This window comes from Amborella trichopoda, chromosome 6 (assembly GCF_054954075.1).
Source record: "Amborella trichopoda isolate Santa Cruz 75 chromosome 6, AtrichopodaSantaCruz75HAP2 v2.0, whole genome shotgun sequence".
In the NCBI taxonomy this organism is placed as follows: Eukaryota; Viridiplantae; Streptophyta; class Magnoliopsida; order Amborellales; family Amborellaceae; genus Amborella; species Amborella trichopoda.
The window spans coordinates 34,938,068-34,961,946 of record NC_142341.1 but is presented as its reverse complement, the minus strand read 5'-3'; the positions used below and the strand labels follow the sequence as shown (position 1 = coordinate 34,961,946).

Below are 23,879 nucleotides of genomic sequence, written 5' to 3'. Positions count from 1 at the left end.
CTTCTTACTATTCTTTTTCATTCGCTCGAGTCAACCACCCATCTCTCCTTTTTTTGAAATAGGAAAAACTTTATTCCAATCTTAACAGTCACTTCTCAGTTCTCAAAATTACAATTGCCATAGTGGTTCAATTATACAAACTCTCTCTCTCTCTCTCTCTCTCTTAACCCTCTGATTGCAAACTTAGGGTTTTCGTTTTTGAGCCATTGAGGAGAAAGGATCATGAGTTGTTGAATTTTGTAGTATTGAGATTCCTTGGATTTGAAATTGGGGTTTTTTACGCAATAGAGAAGAGAACGTTTGTAGGTTAAGGCTTTCTAGTATTTAGAGCCCTTGGGCTCAAGAATTGGATTTTCGTTTTTGTGGAAGAAATAGTATTGGCTTCTTGAAATTTTCGAGCTCTGAGAGTTGGCTGGAATACTGATAGTCTTTCTCTTATTTGGGTCATAGGGTTATAAAAGTTTAGTTCTTGAGAATATATACAATATTTTTGTTTATTTTTGGGTTTTTGAATAGGATGGATAGCAGTGGTTGGATGCCTGCTCAAGGCGAGAGTGATGTAGTTCTAACGGATGCTAACGATTGGAGGACAGAGCTTTCAGCTGATTCTAGGAAGAGGATTGTGAATAAGATGTGAGCTCTCTCTCTCTCTCTCTCTCTTTCTATATATATATATATATATATATATATATATATATATATATATATATTAGTAGGTAAATTTCTTGTTTTCATTGTTTATTTCTGTAGTCTTCTGCATTCCCAATTTGATATTGCATGTGTTTGTGTGCTGTTTTTTATTGAAATATATTTCTTACTTTGGTAAGGGTTCAGTAAAACTAGGAATTTTTAGAATTCCAAGGATATTAGAGAAACAGAAGGATAATACAATTTACCCTTGTTCAGATGGACTTAGGGAAAATTGTTTCATGCATGCTGAACTGCATTTCTACATATGCGGTCCAGAAAATGTAAAGCATCCATCTTAAAGATGGATGCAAGTAGTTGTTCCATCTAAAAACAATGGTAACTAACGGTCCAAATGTTTTCTTACTAGAATTATTATTTTTAATTTTTGAAATTTATTTATTTGTTCATATTCATGATCTCCATGTTAGAGTTACATGTCAATAAAAATTAAGTCTTAAAATCCATCTCAAAAATAGATTTATTGAGAGGCCCGCATTTCTATTAATGTGGGCTTGGCCGCATAGAAACCGGGTCCTTATCTTAATCATTTGGGAATAAAAAGTGTTTTTAAATGATCGTGAACATCACTTTATTTTAATGTTTTCCCCCAGAAGTTTGAACATTGGATCTTTGTAATGACTATTTGCCTATATGTTGATTGGCTATATTCAATTATGTGCATTTGAAATTTCTTTTTGCGTTGGTGACATACACTTGGCCTTGGAATTGAGAGTAGGATTGAGCAATACCAAAGGCTATACCGAAATATTAATATTGGTTTCGGCAGCTATATCGGCCAGCGCAACATTGTTCCATATTCAACGACGAAACCGTTCTCAGAACGGGAACCAAGAGGTTGGATCAAGCCCAGACCGAGAATAAGCTTGTCTATTTGTTGTATGAGAAAGGCTATTACCGGCGCGCACAGTCCATATTCATCTCGATCTGCAACTATAGGAGGATCTTGAATTGGTTGTACCCCCACCTTCAAGTGGGTAGTGCCTTTCCCAATGGGTCTTGATATGCGTATGAATCTTCAATCGAATAAAGGGAGGATAGCCTAGCTAGGAGGCTTCCATCTCCCTTAGGAACTGTGGTAATGGGGGTCATTCCTGTATTAGCTCGCCTATTTGCAAGGCCGCCCTAGAAGACGATATAGTTAATAGTATATATTCCTTAACTTAAAAAGGTACCCCGTTCAGTCCCATTCTCCGGCTTGTGAGGAACTTTGGTGGTGCCTCTGAGCCTGGCACAAGGCAAGGAAGGGCATTCAAAAGACCCTGGGTCAGGTCTGATTGTTATCAGTAGGTGTTGTTTTAGGCCTTTGATCAGCAGGTGTTGTTTCGATCGGTCAATCATGGAATAACGTATGAACGTTTTTTTTCGGGAGAGAGTCTTCGGGTGTGTTGGATAATTAGTATTGATGTCAGGTCTTCATCAGATATTGGAGGATTTTCCTTAAATATTAAATGGCTTGATCCATAAAACCACAAGCTCTACTGCTCTAGTTGATGGCCTTTACTGTTTTAAATTTGCAGATTGGATACTCTTAAGAGGCACTTTCCAGCAGGTGATCCCGTTGGAATCTCCGTACTCACGACAGTTGCTGAAATTTTCGAAGAGAAGATCTTTACAAGTGCTGAGAACCAGGTTCTCCTTTCTCTCCTTGTCAATCTGTAATTTATATTTTCAGTTGTGGCTACCTAGTGATTGTTTTCTTGGTTTTCCTTCCTTTTCTTCTTCGTTTTCATTTCGTCTTGAGAAATTTCATCTCATTCTACAGTTTCATGTCCCTATTAAATTTGCCAACTTGGAAGTCTTGTTTGGAATGAAAATATGATTATATGACCATGTGAATCTAGAATTGGGTTCACACTGAATTGTATCATACAATAAGGTATGTAAGATAGAAGTGTATATGTCAGTATCGTGGGAGACAAACACTACTTATTTGCTTTGGTTAGCTGATAATCATTGAAGCCCTACAAAATTTTAGTGGGTAAATCACTTCAAATAACATTGTCTTGAAAGTTTTTAAATTTGGCTTCTAAACTGTCATACATAATGTTTTTGATAAATATTTCATATATTTAGATATTTCTATTACAAATAACATCCTTTTGTTTGAGTATTGTGCATATGGACATGCATGCATCAATAATCATGCACGTATTCCTACGTATTTACATGTGCATTCTACATGCATCCTGGTATTTGTCATGTGTACACATAATGCCACATAGATAGTTCTGTTACCATTCTTATTTGGTTCCATTCATTTTCTTTATGTTTCCTTTCTCAGTTGTTCAATTTCGGGATGATATTTTTTTTTAATGTTTTTTAATGTATGGGGTTTAATGCTAGAGCTGTTTTAGTGTGTTGATATTTTGCAGTTCAAATAAAGGCTAGTTTTTGTTCATTTGGTAGTTCACAAAACTGGAATAGCTTTCTGTGGTTCCTGTTGATTTTGCAAGTTGTTAACTGGGGAGAAATTCTATACGTCTGTAACAATCCTAAAATTTCAAAAAAAAAAAAAAAAAAAAAAAGAAGAAAAGATACTTTTAAATAGGTGATGGTCTGTTTGAGTATGATGGTCCTTGGGGACCATCACTATTTTCAAAAGTTTTTACTTGGTTTAAACTTTTGCTTGCTGCATGCCGCGTCCTTTAGTGGACGTGGTTTTCATATGTTAAAAACATACTCTTAACGCGATACCTCAGGTATGAGGTAGAGCCTAATAAAATAATATAATAATACGTTATAAGAATTTAAATAGGGGAGGTGAGCACTCCCACCCTAGAAAATTTTGAGATCTCTCTCTCTCTCTGGTCGAAACACAGTGAACTCCTCTCTCGAATCGAATTTTTTATCGGAAGCTCCCTCTCAAATATTTGTGTGTAAGTGATATCGTCTTCCTGAAAAATAGTCTATTTTTAATAAATAGTGATATTTTCGTCTAGGATCTTTATTTTATCAGTTTTGTGTGTAAGTGACCTCATTGTCTGGAAAAATAATCCATTCTTTTTGAAAATAAAATGAAATAATTATTTCTGCTTATTATCATGAATTTTAGGTGCGATAAATTTTATGCGCACACGACCTCATTATCTTGAAAAATAATCTTTTTAATAAAAATTGTGATATTTTATCTATGTTAGAAATTTTAAATGCTGTAAATTCTTAGAAAAATAAATTTATTTATTTTTCTTGTCTATTGTTAGAAAATTTTAGATACTATCAAATTATTAGAAATAAATGTGATATTTCTGCTTTTAGTAAAATTGTGAGATTTCTTTCTACTGTTTTAAATATTTAGACATTGTAAAAATTCATGTGCAAATGACTGCCTTATTATTTAAAAATTGACATTTTGCAATTGATTATAGTATTGTTGTGAAATGTTTATTTGTGGATTGATATCCCATAAATTGTGATAATTCCGTATTCTTGAATTTCTATAAGAGTTTTTCTATACATATTAAATTGGCAATTATGCTAGAATGCCTTTACAAACTGCTACCTTTCTAAATTTGAGCCCAAAATATTTGATTGGTTATTTTTGAAATGTTATAGAGAGTGACTGTTATTAATGGTTTAAGTGAAATTCATATTAGTGATTTCAGTGATATGTTGAGTAAATGATATTGCTGCTTTCGAATGTTTAAAGAGATTTAGAAATAATTTAAGTATGCAAGTGGACTCATCCGGTTCGCCGGTGAGGTATAAGTGGACCTATCTGGGACGCCGGTAGGGATTAAGTGGACTCATCCGATACGCCGGTGAGGTATAAGTGGACCTGCAGGGATTAAGTGGACCTATCTGGGACGCCGATAGGGATTAAGTGGACCCATCAAGACGCTGATGGGGTATATAGGTGACCTACTTGGGACGCTAGTAGGGTATTTTGTGAAATCCTTTGAATTATGCACTGCTGTTAAAAGTGTTATAAGCATTTCAATTATTCGGATTATACTTAATTATGCATTTATTGAAAGTGAAACTGTTGATGCATTTCTGTTGATAGATGTCATTTTGGAAAATATTGATATCTTTCAATCATGATTATTTTTAGGATTATGATGATCACTTACTGAGTAGCCAAACTCATCAAACTATGGTAAACATTTTTTCAGGATAACTGCGGATTCATTTTGAGTGCTAGTCAAGATCAACCTTGGAAGATATTGTTGTTGTGCTAGCTTTCTTTTGTTACTTTATAAGACCTCGCCACTGTAAATTTGTCCTATCAATAGATGTATATATGTTTTGTCTGTCACATCTCAGGAATAACAGTATTGTAAATTCTTGGGGTGTGACAACGTCATAGACTTGCCAGCCTTAAAACCTCTCTCCACCAACCCTTGACATGGCAAACTGTGTAAATAAGCAAAGAAAAGAAAATCTACTCTTGTGTAGGTTTGGGATGGCATATGCTGGGAGTGAATCAAAGAATTGGAGATCAGCTTAGTGAACAGGTTGAGAAACCAAACATCACTGAATAAAATAAGTTAACTGAACTTCTTGTGAACTTTGACCGGCCCAACATTTTCTTTTTATATGATTGATATCCGACTTTATTGTTTGCATGAACTAATGAATAATTTTACTAACCCACCCAACCTTTTTAATTTTGGAAGACTCCGGCTTACACGCTCAGAGCTTAACTATGGAGTTGGCTCAATACCCTTCCCATCCTTATAAACTTTTAGCACTTAATTAAGGAGAATTAGTTAGACTGAATGATCATTGGAACAATTGATTAACTTAAGCAGGCCATGGAAATAGATAGAGTAGAAGGCATTATGGTTATTGGTTGTTAAGTTGCTGGTTTGTCGAGACTTGAGTGTTAATTTTGAAACAAGAAATTTGTGTATTTTGGTATAGTTATTCGTGAGAAAATAATTAAATAATTATGCTTGTGGTTCTATTCCTAATCCTGTATATCGTGATTAGTTGGATGCTTTATACTCATAAATGTTGGTCCCTCATGAGAATCTCAATATTCACATTTCTCACCTCTGAATTATTGATTTCCAGGCAGATTATTTGAGGAAAATATCTCTAAAGATGCTCACTATGGAGACAAAATCTGCCATGGGGAATTCAACGGCATCAAACCCTACTCGAGAAAAACGAAAATATGCAAGATCAAGGTGCACATTTGTCAAGTATAGGAAATTGTTGACTTATGTGCAAGAAATACTGTTGGTATATATATATATATATATATATATATATATATATATATATATATATATATATATAGATAGATAGATATATATATATATATAGGAAGAGACTACAAAATGCCTATGATCGACAATGAACAATATTTTCGCCCATAGGCTCGGCGCCGTCCCAAAAAACCAATTATTTCGGACGGCGTGGATTAAAGACCATCACGGGCTTAGCATGTCCTTGGCAGGATTTTTTGTTCCCTCAAATTTGAAGCAAAAAATATGGGGGGACCGGTACGGCTCCTATTAGTCCGTGGGCAGCTATAATAGGATAAAGCTAACAATAGTTGGGCAATTATAATGAATAGTAAGATAGAAGGAATTCCAGCTGGCAGATCTTCATCATGTGCTCAGAATGCATATCACTATATGAATTTTAATATTTTTTTTAGAAATCGGATGATAGTGAAATTTTAAACGAGTGTACTTCAAAATACGACGCACAATTAAATTTTTTTTCCCAAAGTATAAAATGACCAAAATACCTTTGAAAAATGACTGTGGTAATTCTGCCAGTTTAAATTATTGAAAATAAATTTTTTTTTTTTTTATATTGTGTGCAATAGTATTAGGTATATACACCCAAAATATCATCTTAATCAGATTATAGAAAAAAATTAAAATTAAAATAGTGATATGCATTATAAACTGTAGCTGTAGAGGTAAGGTGCGCCTTCAAATTTTATCATGGTATATAATTTTGTTGTAAAATGTTCTTAGGATTATTTCAAAATATATTTTTATACCTAATTATAAAATTTTAAATTTTAAAAATGGTTAAAATCAAGTAGATCTATAAACATATGAAAGTCTTGAAAATGGACAGTGTGGATAATATATTGTAAGATGCACTATTTTTGAGACATGAAATCTTTTTATTTTTCACGATCATACATCTCAATGTCAAGATGATCAATCAAAGGGATTTTCAACATTAAAACTACCTTTTTCGATGGATTTTTTAGGTGCATCTGTAGCTCTACATTATAAGGTTGCAACCTTATATAAACGTTTCCTATATATATATATAGGAAAAGAACATAAAATTTAGAGCCTAATAAGGAAGTAATTGGGGCTGAACCCCAAACATCACTGTGAATTAAGTCAAGAGGAGCATTAGACTTTCTACTAGAAGAGTCAATTGTAGACTCAGAATGTTTTCCTAACTGACAAGAAGAACACAGTGAACCAGCCGAGAAATCATCAACAAAATTTGGTAGAGCTAACTCTCTTCCAAGACGACGGACAGCAGTGAAACTAAGATGACCTAGACGCTCATGCCACAGAGTAGCTCCTCTTCTAGCTTTGGAGATAATCGTAGCAAGACCGTAGAGTTGATCATTTTGAAGCACAAACAAACCTTCTCTCAGCACCCCCTCAGCAATCACCTTCGCACTTTGTAGATCCTTCACAACACAACCATGAGGGGTAAACTCAAAGCAACACTGAAAATCTTTAGCAAATTGAGATACAGATATGAGTTGTTTCTTTAGTTTGGGAACAAGTAAAACATTAGGAATATTTAAGGAACCAAAGGTAGTGGAAATATTCATAGTTCCAATATGGCTTATAGGTAAGGCAGTACCATCTCCAGTGAATACCATACAAGAACCATGGTAAGGAATCATACCTCTAAGTTGAGAGTTGTCGTCCGTCATATGAGCAGTTGCACCGGAATCCATAACCCAGGAACGATCAGTTGGGTAGTGGTTGATAGATTGCTGAAATCATGTACTAGCGCATCATGGGACGATGAAGCATTTTTGATGTCCCAGCAGTTTTTAGCAATATGTCCATGTCGCCCACAATACTGGCAAGTTACGCGAGGTATCATGCCCATTCTTGATTGAGGAGGTTGATGGAAAGGTGGGTTGGCTCCAAGAATGCCTTACTGATTTGGGTTGCGACCTCTACCTCCTCTAACTCCTTGACTTCCATAACGGCCACGTCCTCGAACAAATCCACCTCTTTGCCCTGATGATGTGTTCACTAAGGGTTGAGGATTACTTTCAATAACCGATGAAGATACAAACCGAATTTCAAATGTGAGAAGAGAGGATCGAAGCTCCGAGAAAGACGGAAATGGTGGTTTGGTCATCAAGGAGGTCTCAAAAGACTAAAACTCTGGATCAAAACTTTTGAGGGTATAGAGGACCATATCTTGATCACTTACTAGACTACCAATTACTGCAAGGTGGTCACATATAGTTTTGAACTTGTTCAGGTATTCAGTCACTGAGTGAGAGCCCTTTTGTAAATTGATCAACTTTGTTTTAAGTTGGAGAACATTGGCAAATGTTTCCCTTTGATATGTGTTGTAAAGCGTCTCCCACACTTCTTGAGCGGTTTTCAGGTGCATCACTTCTGTGAGTAAGTCATCGGAGATAGTAGAAAGTAACCAACTCAATAGTGTTTTATCCTTCATTCGCCATTCCATAAATTTGGGGTCCTTTGACGGTTCAGGCTGGGTACCTTGATTTTCTTTTGGTGCCTCAGAAATAGGGTCATTTTGTGGCCGACTGGATCCATCAAGATGACTTTCAAGATTCAGGCCTTCAATACAATTGAAAACTTGGGCCTTCCATTTGAGATAGTTGTCTCTACTGAGTTTAATAGATAGAAATGATGGGAAGCTTAAGGAGGCCATAGTTAAAAGGAAGAAAAACACAAACCACAAAAAGCATAGAGAGAAAAGAAAGATTCCTCTCCAAACCCTAAATTAGTAGAGCAAAACAGCTCCACAAACCATAAAAACACCCCAAAATCCACACCAAGAAGCTATTCACCAAATAAAAAATTGAATTGAAACCCTCCTAAGAAACACGAGCCAACCTTAAACTGAGATTCTAAGAAGATCATGCAGTAGAGAGGGAAAGAATGAAAAGATAAGAGAGAGAAAAGAATTAAAGAGAGGAAGAGAGATGGGAGAGGAGAGATCCAGAGAGGGATAAAACCCTCAAATGCTTCAAATCACTACTACAACAGTGAATCAAGAGATAGAAAGAGGGAATCCCAGTTAGAGAGAAATGAGTCTAACGAGTCAAGTCACTACAACAACAGATCGAGGGTTGCGCAGAAGATGCGAGAACCTCGAAACCAATGCGAAATCCAGAAGGAGAGAGAAGACCCGACCGGGAGAAATGCAGAGGAAAGAGCCGCAGTGGCAACCATGATGGAACTTGAGTTCTAATCAATTAGTGCATCAGAATCTCAATCTCCTAGTTAGCTGTTCAGGTAAACCCTCAGTTTGCTGAATAGTGATCACCCAATGGCAGTTGATGGGTGTGAGATTTGCAAAGCCACGAAGCCTCAAGACTTGACAAGAATCCAATACCTTATTTGCATTTAGCACAGGAAAGACGAAGTTGCAGAGGCCACAACTCTCCTCTTTTCCACTATTTTTCCTATTTTAGGCCCCCCTTTTTCCCCTCAAAGTCCAAAATGGAATAGTATAGGATGCCTTAAAAAGACAATACAGGGAAAAAGGGAACGCTAGGGAAAAAGGAAATGCTAGAAAAAGGGAACGTTGGAGAGAGAGGAAATGGGTTTGTAGAGAGAGAACGCTAAATGGAAAGGGGTTTGTAGAGAGAGAGAACGCTAAATGGAAAGGGGTTTGTAGAGAGAGAGGAAGCACTTACAAATTCAATCTATGTTTAGAGGCCATGTAAAATTATCAAAACCCTAGAGAGAGAAAGAGAACCCTCCTTGATCCCCACGAACTACACTTAACACATTTTGAGGGTAAAGAAGAAAAGAAATACCCTATACAATGTTATGAAAAAATACCCTATACAATGCTATGAAAGACTCTTCCTTAACACTAAGCGCTATTTGAATTCACTTACAGCTCTATAAGGTAGCGCTAGCTTGTTTTCGAGCGCAGTAGCAGGTAAGAGGGATTGAGCTCGTAGATCTGTTTTACTTGCTTAGCTCATTCTATGCCCTGCTTTAGTCTGAAGCCAGCAAGCTGCCTTACTCGTTTCCCTTGCTCGCATGGTCCTTCCTACTATAGCTAATTGCCCATTGGGGAAGCTTAGCGCTAAATTAGAATGGCTTAACTGTTCTTATGCCTACTCGAATAGGAAAGCTTAACGAGAAAATAGCGTATCCTCCTGAACCTGGGTATAACTTTCACCTATCGTTGCATTAAACCTACTTCTTCTGGCTGTCTCACTTGCCGATAATCGTAACTCGCCAACAACGGTTTCCTTTATAAAGCATATTGCATGCCCGAGACAATCTCTATTTATCTGTGTGCAAAACCCGTATTTACGCTAGTTAATAGACTAGGGACAAACTCCTTCTATAGGCGACACAACAACTTATATAAGATACCACATTTACCAAAAACAACTTAGCATGTTACTTCGGGTGAACTCACCATCTTCCCTGATTAGTCCCATAAATGAAGTGCGGGATACGCGCACATCTCTACTCTACTAAAGTCTGGTTTGCTGCTCTTCAAGTTAGAGAAGGACTTAAACCATCCGGGGACCGGCTTCGCGAGACCATATCGGTCCACACAGGAGAACTCGTCTCTCGGGCTAGGCTCTATGTTTGTGTGTGTGTTTGCATAGTTTTATAAAGCGGACTGCCCAACGCCTAGGCGGTCCAGAAGGTTTGGGCGCATCGCCCAGACCTAGGCGGCCAAACTAGACGGATATACCTGGACGCCTGCCTTAGCGCCCCACCTAGGAGCCCGCCTGAACCCTCCTAGATGGCCGCCTAGGGCCTGCGCCCCGCCTAGGGGCAAAAATGCAGCTCCTTGAGGGTATTTTTGGGTTATTTTTTTATATTTTTATATCGTGTGTAATAGTATTAGGTATATACACCCAAATTTTCATCTTAATCAGATTTATAGAAAAAAATTAAAATTAAAATAGTGATATGCATTATGAGTCACATAATGAAGATCTGACAGCTGGGATTCCTCCTATATTACTATTCATTACAGCTGCCCAACTATTGGAAGGTTTACTCATATATATATATATATATATATATATATATATGGAAAAAGATAAGCTTAGCCCAGTAGATCATATGAATATATGAACCCAACGGCCCAGATTGAATCTGGGCCGATCTGACGATCACGGATGTCCGACAGTGCTTGAATTTTGTTTTTTTTTTCTATAGATCCAAATCACTTGAAATTTTAGGTGTGTATTCTTCTCATCAAGGAGCACCTAATAAAAATATAAAAAAAATTATTTGCGAAAACAAAATAACCAAAATACTCGCCGAAATTTTTCAGGGGTATTTTGATCATTTTATTTCGTGTAAAATATTTTTTTGATATTTTTCGAAGATTCACTTATTTTTTATGAACACATGCCTAAAATTTCAAGTGATTATATATATATATATATATATATATATATATATATATATATATATATATATATATATATTGCGGACCACCCAGCGCCTAGGTGGTTCAGAAGGTTTGGGCGCATCGCCCAGGTCTATGCGGCCAAACTAGACAGATATCCATGGGCGCCGGCCTAGGCGCTCAGGAACCCGCTTGAACCCTCCTAGGTTGCCGCCCAAGGCTTGCGCCCCGCCCAAGGGCGAAAATGCGGCTCCTTGATAATACTTTTGGGTCATTTTTTTTAATACTAATGGGGTAAAATTGTGGATTTTAAGTTCATTTGAAACCTAAAGCCCATCAGAGTCTATTTTAGACAAAGAAAACCCAAAAAAAAAAAAAAAAAGAAATCTATTAGGCCTCCCAGGTTCTGGGTGCCCGCCTAGTCGTTGAGCGACCTCGACCCCCCCGACCGCTTAGATGTTGCCTAGGGTTGTGTGTGTGTGTGTATATATATATACATATATATGGGCAATGATTTCATGCAACAATAGTATTGTAATATAATATAACAATCTTCAAAATCCATGTTAGGGTCATTTGTTTGATCCAAATTTTAGAATATATATTCTTTTCATTCTAATGAACAATAACAAAAAAATAAAAAATTGAAAAGGCAACCTCGAAAGTATTTTTTAAGCCCAATTAACATAGACCGTCCATTTTGATAAGAAGCTTAGATCTAGGCCTTAGGAGGATTTTTTCATGTCCAATTTTTTAGATTACTTTATTAACATTAGATGAACAATATTAACAAAGAAAAAAATGATTTTGAGTTTGTAAAGACTAAGATCATGAAATTCACAAAATGAATTGTCTAGATTTTGTTGAAGGGGCCTCATTTTGACCATATCTAGGATTCAAATCGAACTTTTTTTTTTTGGGACTGATTATTGAGATGAAGAGAGTGTGTGTGTAAAATTTTGGATCATACAAATACCACAAACATGGTTTTCTAGAAGTGTGCTTGCATTATACTATGATACAATCATTGGATTAGATCACTACCCTATATATATGGGGGAATGATTTCATACAACGGTTGTATAGTAGTATAATAGAAAAAGACATATATATATATATATATATATATATATATATATATATATATATATATATATGGGTAGTGATTTCATGCGACGATTGTATAATAATATAATGCAACAATCTTCAAAAACTATGTTAGGGCCATTTGTTTGATCATAATTTTAAAATATACTCTCTTTTCATTCTAATGAACAATCACAAAAAAGAAAATTTTGAAAACACAATCTAGAAAGTATTTTTTTAACGCAATTAACGTAGGCCGTCCATTGTTTTTTCGTTTCAGTTTTTTTAGATGGCTTTATTATAATAAATTTGTAAATCAGTACTATTTTCAATCCATAGAAATTCATCTCTTTTTTTTAAATTCTTATTCAATAATTTACATCTTATTGAAACTTAAATATATTAATTTTAAATCATTTATAATTAAAATTATGAATATTAAAAAATAAATAAAGAAAGAAAGCTAGCTTTCTGCTATTTTATCAATTGTTTGAATCTATAATTGTGGCATCGGTGTTATTTCATTATACCTGATTACTTTATATTATTTAATAATATCTATAAATAAGATAAATATATTATTAAATAATACCTATAAATAAAATAAATATTTTATTTATTCAATAAGATAATGCTAATTATAATAATGGTGGTGATGGTGATTCATAATAACAATTATTTTTAAATAAAGTATACCACATCCACCGCATGTGCATAACACTATTATTTTCTAAAGTGCACCCATAAAGACACATTGTATATTTGGACCATCAAGAAAACTATCTCTACTAATAGTACTTCATGTAAATATGGGGATCTATTTTTAGAAGTGTATTTTAAAAAAAAAAAATTAAATTTTGAGTTCTTAGTTAAAGTTTGTTGTGAGAGATCATACACCCTTTGGTGCATAAAATCAACTTTTATATTATTTTGTTGGCATTAGTTCTATTGGACCTATCTAATTAATCTATATTGTATGTTATTGATAGATGGACGCGTGGGCACACCTACCAAACTCCCAATCTAAGATGAACTTCTTGATGGACATCTAGTCACTTCCTTGTGTTTGATATATAGAAAATATGTTGATTACATTTAAAATTTAAAAACAAAGAGGAGTGACGTTCTGACCCTAAAATTTTAAGTAAAATACAAATGCTCCGAAAATTACAAAGAGGGTCGTCAACCCACTTTTTTTATATTTTTCCGAAATTGCCCGCGATCAACTCGGATTTTGATTTTTCGTTTGTGGGACAGTTCCCCAAGCTTTATGGCACTGTCCTACTTACAGAAAGCAAAAATAAAAATTCAAAATTCAAAAAAAAAAAGAAGAGTTACGTACTTACCCTAAAATTTTAGGTAAAATCCAAAATGCTCCGAAAATTACAAAGAGGGTCGTCAACCCACTTTTTTTATATTTTTCCAAAATCAACTCGGATTTTGATTTTTCGTTTGTAAGACAGTCCCCCAAGCTTTATGGCACTGCCCTACTTACAGAAAGCAAAAATATTAAAAAAAAAAATCAAAATTCAAATTAAGTGAGGGGCAATTTTGAAAAAAAAAGTGGTTGACGTAGAGCATTTCGTATTTTATCTAAAACTTTAGAGTCTCTACCGAATCACTCAGAAAAGAAATTCTCGAATGGCTACCATTCAACGTCTCATGGCTATCAACAATGATGACCCCTTTGTAACAACAATAAGGATCTTATAACAATGGCAATTCATTCGCGATTGGATCCTGAGGGAATAAGTATACAATATGCTCCTGCGAGCGCATTTATCCTGATACTTCTTTCTTACTGTTCTTTTACATTCGCCCGAGTCAACCACCCATCTCTCTTTTTTTTGAAACAGTAACAACTTTATTCCAATCTTAACAATCACTTCTCAGTTCTCAATTACTCAACTCTCTCTCTCTCTCTCTCTCTCTCTCTTAATCTTCTAAACACCCTCTAATTGCAAACTTAGTGTTTTCGTTTTTGGGTCATTGAGGAGAAAGGATCTTGAGCTGTTGAATTTTGTAGTTTTGAGATTCTTTGGATTTGAAATTGGGGTTTTTTAGGGAATAGAGAAGACAACGTTTGTAGGTTGTTAAGGCTTTTCAATATTTAGAGCCCTTGGGTTCAGAAATTGGGTTTTCCTTTATGGGGAAGTGAACATTATTGGCTTCTTGAAATTTTCAAGCCCTGAGAGTTGGCTGGAATACTGATAATCTTTCTCTTGTTTAGGTCACAGGGGAATAAAAGATTAGTTCTTGAGATTTTATATAATATTTATGTTTATTTTTGGGTTTTTGAAAAGCATGGATAACGGTGGTTGGATGCCTGCTCAAGACGAGCGTAATCTAGTTCTATCAGATGCTAACGATTGGAGGATAGAGCTGTCAGCTGATTCTAGGCAGAGGATTGTGAATAAGATGTGAGCTCTCTCTCTCTCTCTCTCTCTCTCTCTCTCTATATATATATATATATATATATATCGGTATATTTCTTGTTTTCATTGTTTATTTCTAGAGTCTTTTGCATTCCCAATTTGATTTTGCCCATCTTTGTGTGTTGTTTCTTATTGAAATATATTTCTTCCTTTGGTATGGGTTCAGTAAAACTAGAAATTTTTAGAATTCCAATGATATTAGAGAAAAAGAAGGATAATACAACTTATCCTTGTTGTGATGGACTAAGGGAAAATTGTTTCATGCGGACTGAACTGCATTTCTACATATGCGGTCCAGAAAGTGTATAGCATCCATCTTAAAGATGGATGCAAGTAGATGTTCCATCTAAAAACAATGGTAACTAACAGTCCAAATGTTTTTTTACTAGAATTATTATTTTTAATTTTTTGAAATTTATTTATTTAATCATATTCATGATCTCCATGTTAGAAATTACATGTCCTTAAAAATTAAGTCTTAAAAATCCATCTCTAACATAGATATATTAAGAGGCTCGCATATCTATATATGCCGGCTTGGCCGCATAGAAACCGGGTCCTTGTCTTAATCGTTTGGGAATAAAGAGTATTTATAAATGATCATGAACATCTCTTTTTTTTTATGTTTTCCCCCAAAAATTTGAACATTGGATCTTTGTAATGACTATTTACCTATATGTTGATTGGCTATATTCAATTATATACATTTCAAATTTCTTTTTGCGTTGGTGAAATACACTTGGCTTTGCAATTGAGAGAAGGATTGAGCAATACCAGAGGCAATACCGAAACATTAATATTGGTTTCGGCTGCTACTATCGACCGGCGCAACATTGTTCCATATTCAATAGTAGAACCGTTCTCAGAACGGCAATCAAGAGGTTGGAACAAGCCCAGGCCGGAGAATAAGCTTGTCTATTCATTGTATAAGAAAGGCTATTACCCGCACGCACAGTCCATATTCATCTCGATCTGCAACTATAGAAGGATCTTGAATTGGCTGTCCCTCCACCTTCAATTGGGTAGTGCCTTTCCCACTGGGTCTTGATATACATATGAATCTTCAATCGAACAAAGGGATGCCGGTGGCAGTGTCTTAAAATGCGGGATGCGGCCAAAAGCGGTGGAGGGGCCAATGCGACTCGATGCGGCCTGGATGCGGATGCATCGCGACGATGCGGTCAATAAATGTAAAAAAAAATAAAAAAATCTAAAAAAGTAGGTTAATGCATAGAAAAAATGTGGAGGTGATATATGTAATAGTAGGTATTTTAGTTTAATGATTAACTTCAAAATTATTAGCTGTCGGAGATTCTGTATCCAGTTATCCACTATCCCCTGATAGAAACTAGAAACTTAAAACTAGCTTCATAAAACATCTAACAATCAACAACCAAAAGCACAAATTTACATCATAAGCACAAAAGCACAACCATCAACAACCATAAGCACAACCATAAACAACCATAAGCACAAAATAGTGATATAACCAAAAGTCAAGCTCAAGAAGAGTTAATAGTTAGTAACTTAATACAATCATCCATTTTGAGAGTCAAATTTGAAATTTGAAGTCAATTTTTTCAACAAATCCACAAAAGTGGCTGGAAATCCTCGTTTACGGGGTTTAATACCCCCCAAACAGTTTCCCCCATTTTTAGATGGTCAAAAAGACGATTTTGCCCCTCCCTGAGGGGCAAAATCGAAAAAAAAATTGGCGAAAGGGGATGTGGTGTGATGCGGGATGCGGCTACGATGCGGTACATATGCGGTCAGTTCTGATGCAGAGCCCACCGCATGCCGCACGATGCGGCTGCATTTTAAAACCATGGCCGGTGGGTAGCGAAGCTAAGACGGTTCCATCTCCCTTAGGAACTGTAGTAAGGGGGGTCATTCCCGTATTAGCTCGCCTGTTTACAAGGCTGCCCTAGAAGACGATATAGTTAATAGCATATATTCCTTAGCTTAGTAAGGTACCCCTTTCAGTCTGGTTCTCCGGCTTGAGAGGAACTTTGGTGGTGCCTCTGAGCCTGCCGCAAGCCAAGGAAGGGCATTCAAAAGTCCCTGGGTCAGGTCTAGTTGTTATCAGTAGGTGTTGTTTTAGGCCTTTGATCAGCGGGTGTTGTTTTGATCGGTTAATCATGGAATAAGGTACAAACTTTTTTTTTTGGGAGTGAGTCTTCGGGAGTGTTGCTAATTAGTACTAATGTCAGGTCTTCATCAGATATTGGAGGATTTTCCTTAAATATTAAATAGCTTGATCCATAAAACCACAAGCTCTACTGCTCTAGTTGATGGCCTTTACTGTTTTTCATTTGCAGAATGGAAACTCTTAAGAGGCACTTGCCAGCAGGTGGCCCCGATGGACTGTCTGAACTCAGGAAAATTGCTGCAAGATTTGAAGAGAAGATCTTTACTAGTGCTGAGAACCAGGTTCTCCTTTCTCTCCTTGTCAATCTGTAATTTATATTTTCAGTTGTGGATACCTAGTGATTGTTTTCTTGGTTTCCCTTCTTTTTCTTTTTCTTTTTGACTTCGTCTCAAGAAATTTCGTCTCATTTTAAAGTTTCATGTTCCTATTAAATTTGCCATCTTGGAAGTCTATTTGGAATGAAATACGATAATATGACAATGTGAATCTAGAATTGGGTTCACACTGAATTGTATCATACAATCGGGTATGTAAGAAGTGTATATGTCAGTATTGTGGGAGGCAAAGACTACTTATTTGCTCTGGTTAGCAGATAACCATTGAAGTCCTACAAAGTTTTAGTGGGTAAATCACTTTAAATTACATTGTGTGTTGAAGGTTTTTAAATTTGGCTTCTAAACTGTCTTCATATTTTTTTTGATAAATATTTTGTATATTTAGATATTTCTATTACAAATAACATCCTTTTATTTGAGTATTGTGCATACGAACATGCATGCACCAATAATCATGCATGTATACCAACGTATGTACATGTGCTTGCTACATGCATCCTGTATTTGTCATGTGTACACATAATGCCACATAGAAGGTTTTGTTGCCATTCTTGGTTGGTTCCATTCATTTTGTTTATTTTTCCTTTCTCAGTTGTTCAACTTCGGCATGATATTTCTTGAGTGTTAATTTTTAAACAAGAAATTTGTGTATTATGCTGTAGTTATTCATGATAAACTAATTAGATATTTTTGCTTATGATTCTATACTTAATCCTGTATATCGTGATTAGTTAGACGCTTTATACTCATACATGTTGGTCCCTTATGTGAATCTCAATATTCACATTTCTCACCTCTGAATTATTGATTTCCAGGCAGATTATTTGAGGAAAATATCTCTAAAGATGCTCACTATGGAGACAAAATCTGCCTTAGAGAATTCTACGGCATCAAACCCTACTGGAGGAAACCAAAATATGCAAGATCAAGGTGAACATTTGTGAAGTATAGGAAATTGTTTGCTTATATGCAAGAATAGTGTTGTTATATATATATATATATATATATATATATATAGGAAAATGCTAAGATTAGCCTAGTAGCTCATATGAACATATGTGTTCATATGAGCCCAACGGCCTAGATTGAATCTGGACCGATCTAACGATCACGATCTGATTTCGTATTTGAATTTTATTTTTTTTCTACGAATCCAAGTAATTTGAAATTTTAGCTATTGATTCTTCAAAAATAGGAAAATCTAATAAAAATATCAAAAAAGTACTTTGCACAAAATAAATTGACCAAAATACCCCAGAAACGTTTTGAGGGTATTTGGTCAAATTAATTTTTGCAAATTATGTTCAGAATATTTTTATTAGGTGCGCCTTGATGAGAAGAATACACGCCTTAATTTTCATGTTATTTGGATTTTTAGAAAAAAAATTAAAATTAAAATACGAAATGAGGTTGTAACCGTCAGATCCGCCTAGATTCAATTTGGGCCGTTGGGCTCATATGTTCATATGAGCTAGTGGGCTAATCTCATAATTTTTCATATATATATATATATATATATATATATATATATATATATGGGCAGAAATGAACGGTATTTTGGTCCATAGACGGCATGGATTAAAAACTGTCACGGACTTAGCATGTCTGTAGTGGGATTTTTTCACGTAAATTTGAAGCAAAAAATATGGAGGGGAATGCCATAGCTCTCGTAGGTCCGTGGCGGTTTTTAAGCAAAACTGTCACGGACATGTATGTCCGTCACGGAGGCGAAACACTATATATATATATATATATATATATATATATATATATATTATATGTATAGATACCTATATATATACATATATATATATATATATATATATATTATATGTATAGATACCTATATATATACATATATATATATATGTGTGTGTGTGTGTGTGTGTATGTGTGTATATATATGGGGTGCAGTTGGCATACGGACGCCTCTGTAGGTGTAAAGGTAAGGTGCCCTTCAAATTTGATCATGGTATATATTTTTGATGTAAAATGTACTTAGGGTTATCTCAAAATCTATTTTTATATCTAATTATAAAATTTTAAATTTAAAAAATAGTTAAAATCATGTAGATCTATAAACATATGAAAGTCTTGAAAATGGACGGTGTAGATAATATGTTGTAAAATGCACTTTCTTAGACTTAAAATCTTTTTATTTTTCATGGTCATACATCTCGATATCGAGATGATCAATCAAAGGGTTTTTCAACATTAAAACTACTTTTTCCGATGGAATTTTGAGGGAAGTGTGTATTTTAAATTTTAGATGAAACAAATTGCTCTAACATGGTTTTTGAAGATCGTTGCATTATATTACTATACAATCGTTGCATGAAATCACTACCCATTGTAAAATCCAATATGTGACATCATATCCAATTTATGATGATGTCATCTGAGCAATTTGACTGCTAGCTTCTGATTTTGTGACATCCAATTTATGATGATGTCATCTGAGCAATTCGACTGCTAGCTTCTGATTTTGTGACATCCAATTTATGATGATGTCATTCTAGCGATTCTACTACTAGCTCCTAGCTATTGTAAAATCTGATTTGTGATGTTAGATCCAATTTATGATGATGTCATCATAGCAATTCGACTAGTAGCTCCCAACAATTAAATCTTGATCGCGTGTTCAAAATTTATATCACTATTATAATTTTAATCTTTTCTCTATAAAGCAGATTAATATGAACTTTTGGGTGTATATACCTAGTGCTATTTTGCACTATATAAAAATATAAAACAATTACTTTCAATAATTTAAAATGACCAAATTACCCCATCATTTTTTTAGGGTATTTCGGTCATTTTATATTTAAGAAATATTTTTTATATATATTTTTATTGTGCTCCCTATTTTTTAGTGCACATGTCTAAATTTTCGTTACTATTTGATTTCTAGAAAAAAGATTAAAATTTGATATAAATTTTAAACCACCCAATGAAGATCTGACGGCTAAGAGCTAATAGTTTATACTATTCATTATAGCTAGTAGTTTACTATTCTTTTTTGGAAGTTTTGCTATTTTTGAAAGTTCGTGTTTAGTTTACAGGTTTTAAATGTTGCTCACTACATCTCAATATCATTTGATGTTTGTCTGAGGTTTATTGTAGAAGTGATATTTTAGATGGTACTGATCTGTAGGGAAATTTTCAATTTGGACATCATTTCATGATGTATTTAATTGCGCAGCAGTTGAGGGACCTTTATGTTTGTTGTTCTGATTTTAGAACAGTGTTTGAAAACTTGAATTCAGTGGAAGATTTGGGCACTACTGAAGGCTTGGATTCAGTGGGGGACCTTTACTGTTTTTGAAAACTTGAATTCAGTGGGCATCTCTCTCTCTCTCTCTCTCTCTCTCTCTCTCTCTCTCTTACTCACACACACAAATTGCCTTCTTTTTGTGGGTTTTATCTGCTTTTACAGATTGTGGTGGTCTTGGACAAGACTGAGAAGTTCAACGAAGTGCTTGCTCTGCTTCCCCAGAGTCAGTTGTGGCTTATGAAAATGAATGAATTGGATGCTGATGGATGGGTTTCATTATTGGTGTTGTGAGCACATATGGATTCAGTGCTTTCGACGATCAGAGTTGGAGAGGGAGCAGTCTTTTGTTGAGAATTCTAGTCACTCTAATTTGGGGGCTTTCTTTTTCTTACATTTGTCTTCTTTTCAGTAATACTGACTGAAGTCGGAGATCCGAGCCTCGGCTTTTCATTGAGTTGAGGATTTTACTAAATACCTTTCGCTTTTACAGTTGGGAAATGCAATTGTAGAAATTGGTCTGGATCTCTCTCTCTTTCTGAGAGTGTAAAAAATTTTGTGAGATTCTCTCTCTCTCTCAGTTTAAAAATTGTAAACAAAATTTGGACATTGATCCTTGCTCATCTCCTTGAGTCGAATAATTCATTGTGTTGAGATCCTTGTTAGATGGGTCACTCTCCATTAGTTGAGCATTCTTGTAAAAATTGTTGAGTCTCTCTCTCTCTCTACTCTTCTCCAAACTTTGCATCGCACAAACAGCAGCGCAATAAACAGGCCCTTAAAAGTCAAGGAGCCAAGTCCAATATAAACAGGCACGATGGTATATGATTTTCAATTTTCAAGCTTGGCCTTTTTGGAGACTCGGAGAGCTTGTATCTAATGCTGGCAAATCAATCTATTACTGAGCTATTATTTTTGGCTGGCTTAGAATTCAGAAAAAAGGAAGACGGAAAGGGGGCTGTTGGCATATTGACGCCTCCGTACGTGTAGAGGTAAGGTGCCCTTCAAATTTTATCATGGTATATGGCTTCGATGTAAAATGTTCGTAAGATTATTTCAAAATCTATTTTTATATCTAATTATAAAAGTTTAAATTTCAAAAATAGTTAAAATCAAGTAGATCTATGAACATATGAAAATCTTGAAAATGGATGGTGTAGAAAAATGTACTATTTTTTAGATTTAAAATCTTTGTATTTTTCGATGTCGAGATGATCAATCAAAGGGTTTTTCAACATTAAAAAACTACTTTTTCCGATGGATTTTTTAGGAGCATCCGTAGTTCTACAAGGTAGCATCTTTATATAAACTTTCTCCTTTATTTAAGCAAAAGCAAAATAAATATTGATTTTCCTTCCATCTCATTCTCTTACGTACTATCTCTCTCTCCTTAAAACATAAGCAAGAGCAAACTAAATATTGATTTTCTTTTTATGTCATTCTCTCCTTAAACTATGAAAACCTATTTTTTCCCCTTGATTTTCTCTTCATCTTTCTCTCACAATTTTCTCTACATGTTCTCTCTCTCACGTATCTCTCTTCCCCTCTCCCTCTCTCCCTTAAAAGATAGGGATTAAAGATAAGATAGGCACCCTAAGTTTTTTTATGGCAAAGGTTTCTATGCTTCCCATACAGTATAGAAGTTTTATTCTCTTTTTATCATCCAGCCGTCCAATTTTGATTAAGAGAGCCTCTCACCGTATGATCTTATATCCGACGTCTCAAAGTATTTTATTTTTTGTTTTTTTTATACAAATTGTATGAATATGAAATTTGGTAGGTGTCACCTTCTCATTGGGATGCACCTACAAAAACTATTAAAAATAATTTTTCGATAAAATATAATGATCAAAATACCCTTTGAATCTTTCAAGGGTATTTTGGTTATTTTATTTTATTGAAAATATTTTTTTATATTTTTCGCTAGTGTGAGCTTAATAGAGGAATGGATGTCCAAAATTTGGTGTGAAAATAATTTGTCAAAAAAAAAATTTAAAATAAAATAGTATAGAGACGTGACATTGTGATTGCGACAATTTTAGCCCTCCATTCAGAATGGACGGTTGGATAAGGGGAAGGATAGAACTTCTATGCTATAGGGGAAGCGTTGAAAGCTTGCCTTTTTATTATCATTTAGAAGTTTTAGAGATACGGTTTTATTTTATTTTTGTGACATGTAGTCATCCCTTAATTTGGGCTTAATATATAATGGATATCTTGTATACCGAGAATAATAGATAATAGGTATCTTGCATACCGAGAAAATTAATGCAGGTAAATATGTGCAAAATAGAAAAAGTAAAGGTCGGCCTTCTATATTCATTTGGTGGTTGTTTTAGAGAGAGAAAAACAATGTTTTAAGGGTTGTGAAGAGTGGTAAACTCGACTCCTCGTGCTTGCACATTTTTCTCGTTAGTAGAAAACAAGTTTGATGTTTCGTTAACCTAAGCAATTGTCGAACTTAATATTCATTTTTCCACTTTTTTAATTTAATTTTGTACACAAATTCTCTTCCTTTTTATTTTTAGAAAATGTATACAATGATACCGTTTATTTTTTAAACAAAGAAGTCACAATCATCAGTGACCATTAAATTTAAAATCAGGGAGGTTCAGGATGTATCATTGTTTAGGCATAAGTCCAAACTAAAAATTTTTGAATGTTGCGGCACACTTTCATCTATTGGATTTTACATCCAATGGCTAAAAATGCTTGACACTACCTTGTATCAAAAATAAAAAGTCTCATAGTATATAATACTTTATTTTGACTCTAAACTTATTTTTTTCCTCGGGAGAAGTGTGTCGTCCTTCCATTCAAGCTTATTGAACAACGAGACCATGTCCATCCTCAAGAACTTGGAGACATGAGTTTTCACAAACTTGCCAAGCTTTTTTTCATCATCTTTGAATCTTTTGAGACCTTTCATCTATTGGATTTCACATCCACTTTCATCTATAGGATTTCACATCCAATGGCCAAAAATGCTTAACACTGCCTTGTATCAAAAATAAAAAGTCTCATAGTATATAATACTTTATTTTGACTCTAAACTTATTTTTATCCTCGGGAAAAATGTATCGTCCTTCCATTCAAGCTTATGGAGCAATGAGACCATGTCCATCCTCAAGAACTTGGAGACATGAGTTTTAACAAACTTGCCGAGCTTTTTTTCATCATCTTTGAATCTTTTGAGATCTTTCATTTATTGAATTTCACATCCACTTTCATCTATTGGATTTCACATCCAATGGCTAAAAATGCTTGACACTACCTTGTATCAAAAATAAAAATTCTCAGAGTATATAATACTTTATTTTAACTCTAAACTTATTTTTATC

General features: G+C 34.7%; 1 protein-coding gene across 12 annotated transcripts in view; it reads left to right on the top strand.

Moving 5' to 3' along the window:
- Positions 1–21,242, top strand: part of LOC18435042 (uncharacterized) — a 49,143-nt gene extending 27,901 nt beyond the window's left edge. For 4 of the 12 annotated variants that reach the window (XM_088869895.1, XM_088869894.1, XM_088869893.1 and 1 more), the window contains 7 exons: positions 517–633; positions 2,229–2,340; positions 5,728–5,843; positions 14,652–14,768; positions 17,102–17,213; positions 18,083–18,197; positions 20,704–21,242. In XM_088869895.1, coding sequence (XP_088726021.1) covers positions 517–633; positions 2,229–2,340; positions 5,728–5,843; positions 14,652–14,768; positions 17,102–17,213; positions 18,083–18,197; positions 20,704–20,729 — 715 coding nt within the window. In that variant the 3' untranslated portion in view covers positions 20,730–21,242. Of the gene's footprint in view, positions 1–516; positions 634–2,228; positions 2,341–5,727; positions 5,844–13,337; positions 13,677–14,651; positions 14,769–17,101; positions 17,214–18,082; positions 18,198–20,703 lie in introns of those variants that run through there. The other 8 variants (XM_088869898.1, XM_088869897.1, XM_088869896.1 and 5 more) reach the window with 4 other exon arrangements.
- The last annotated feature ends 2,637 nt before the right edge of the window (positions 21,243–23,879 follow it).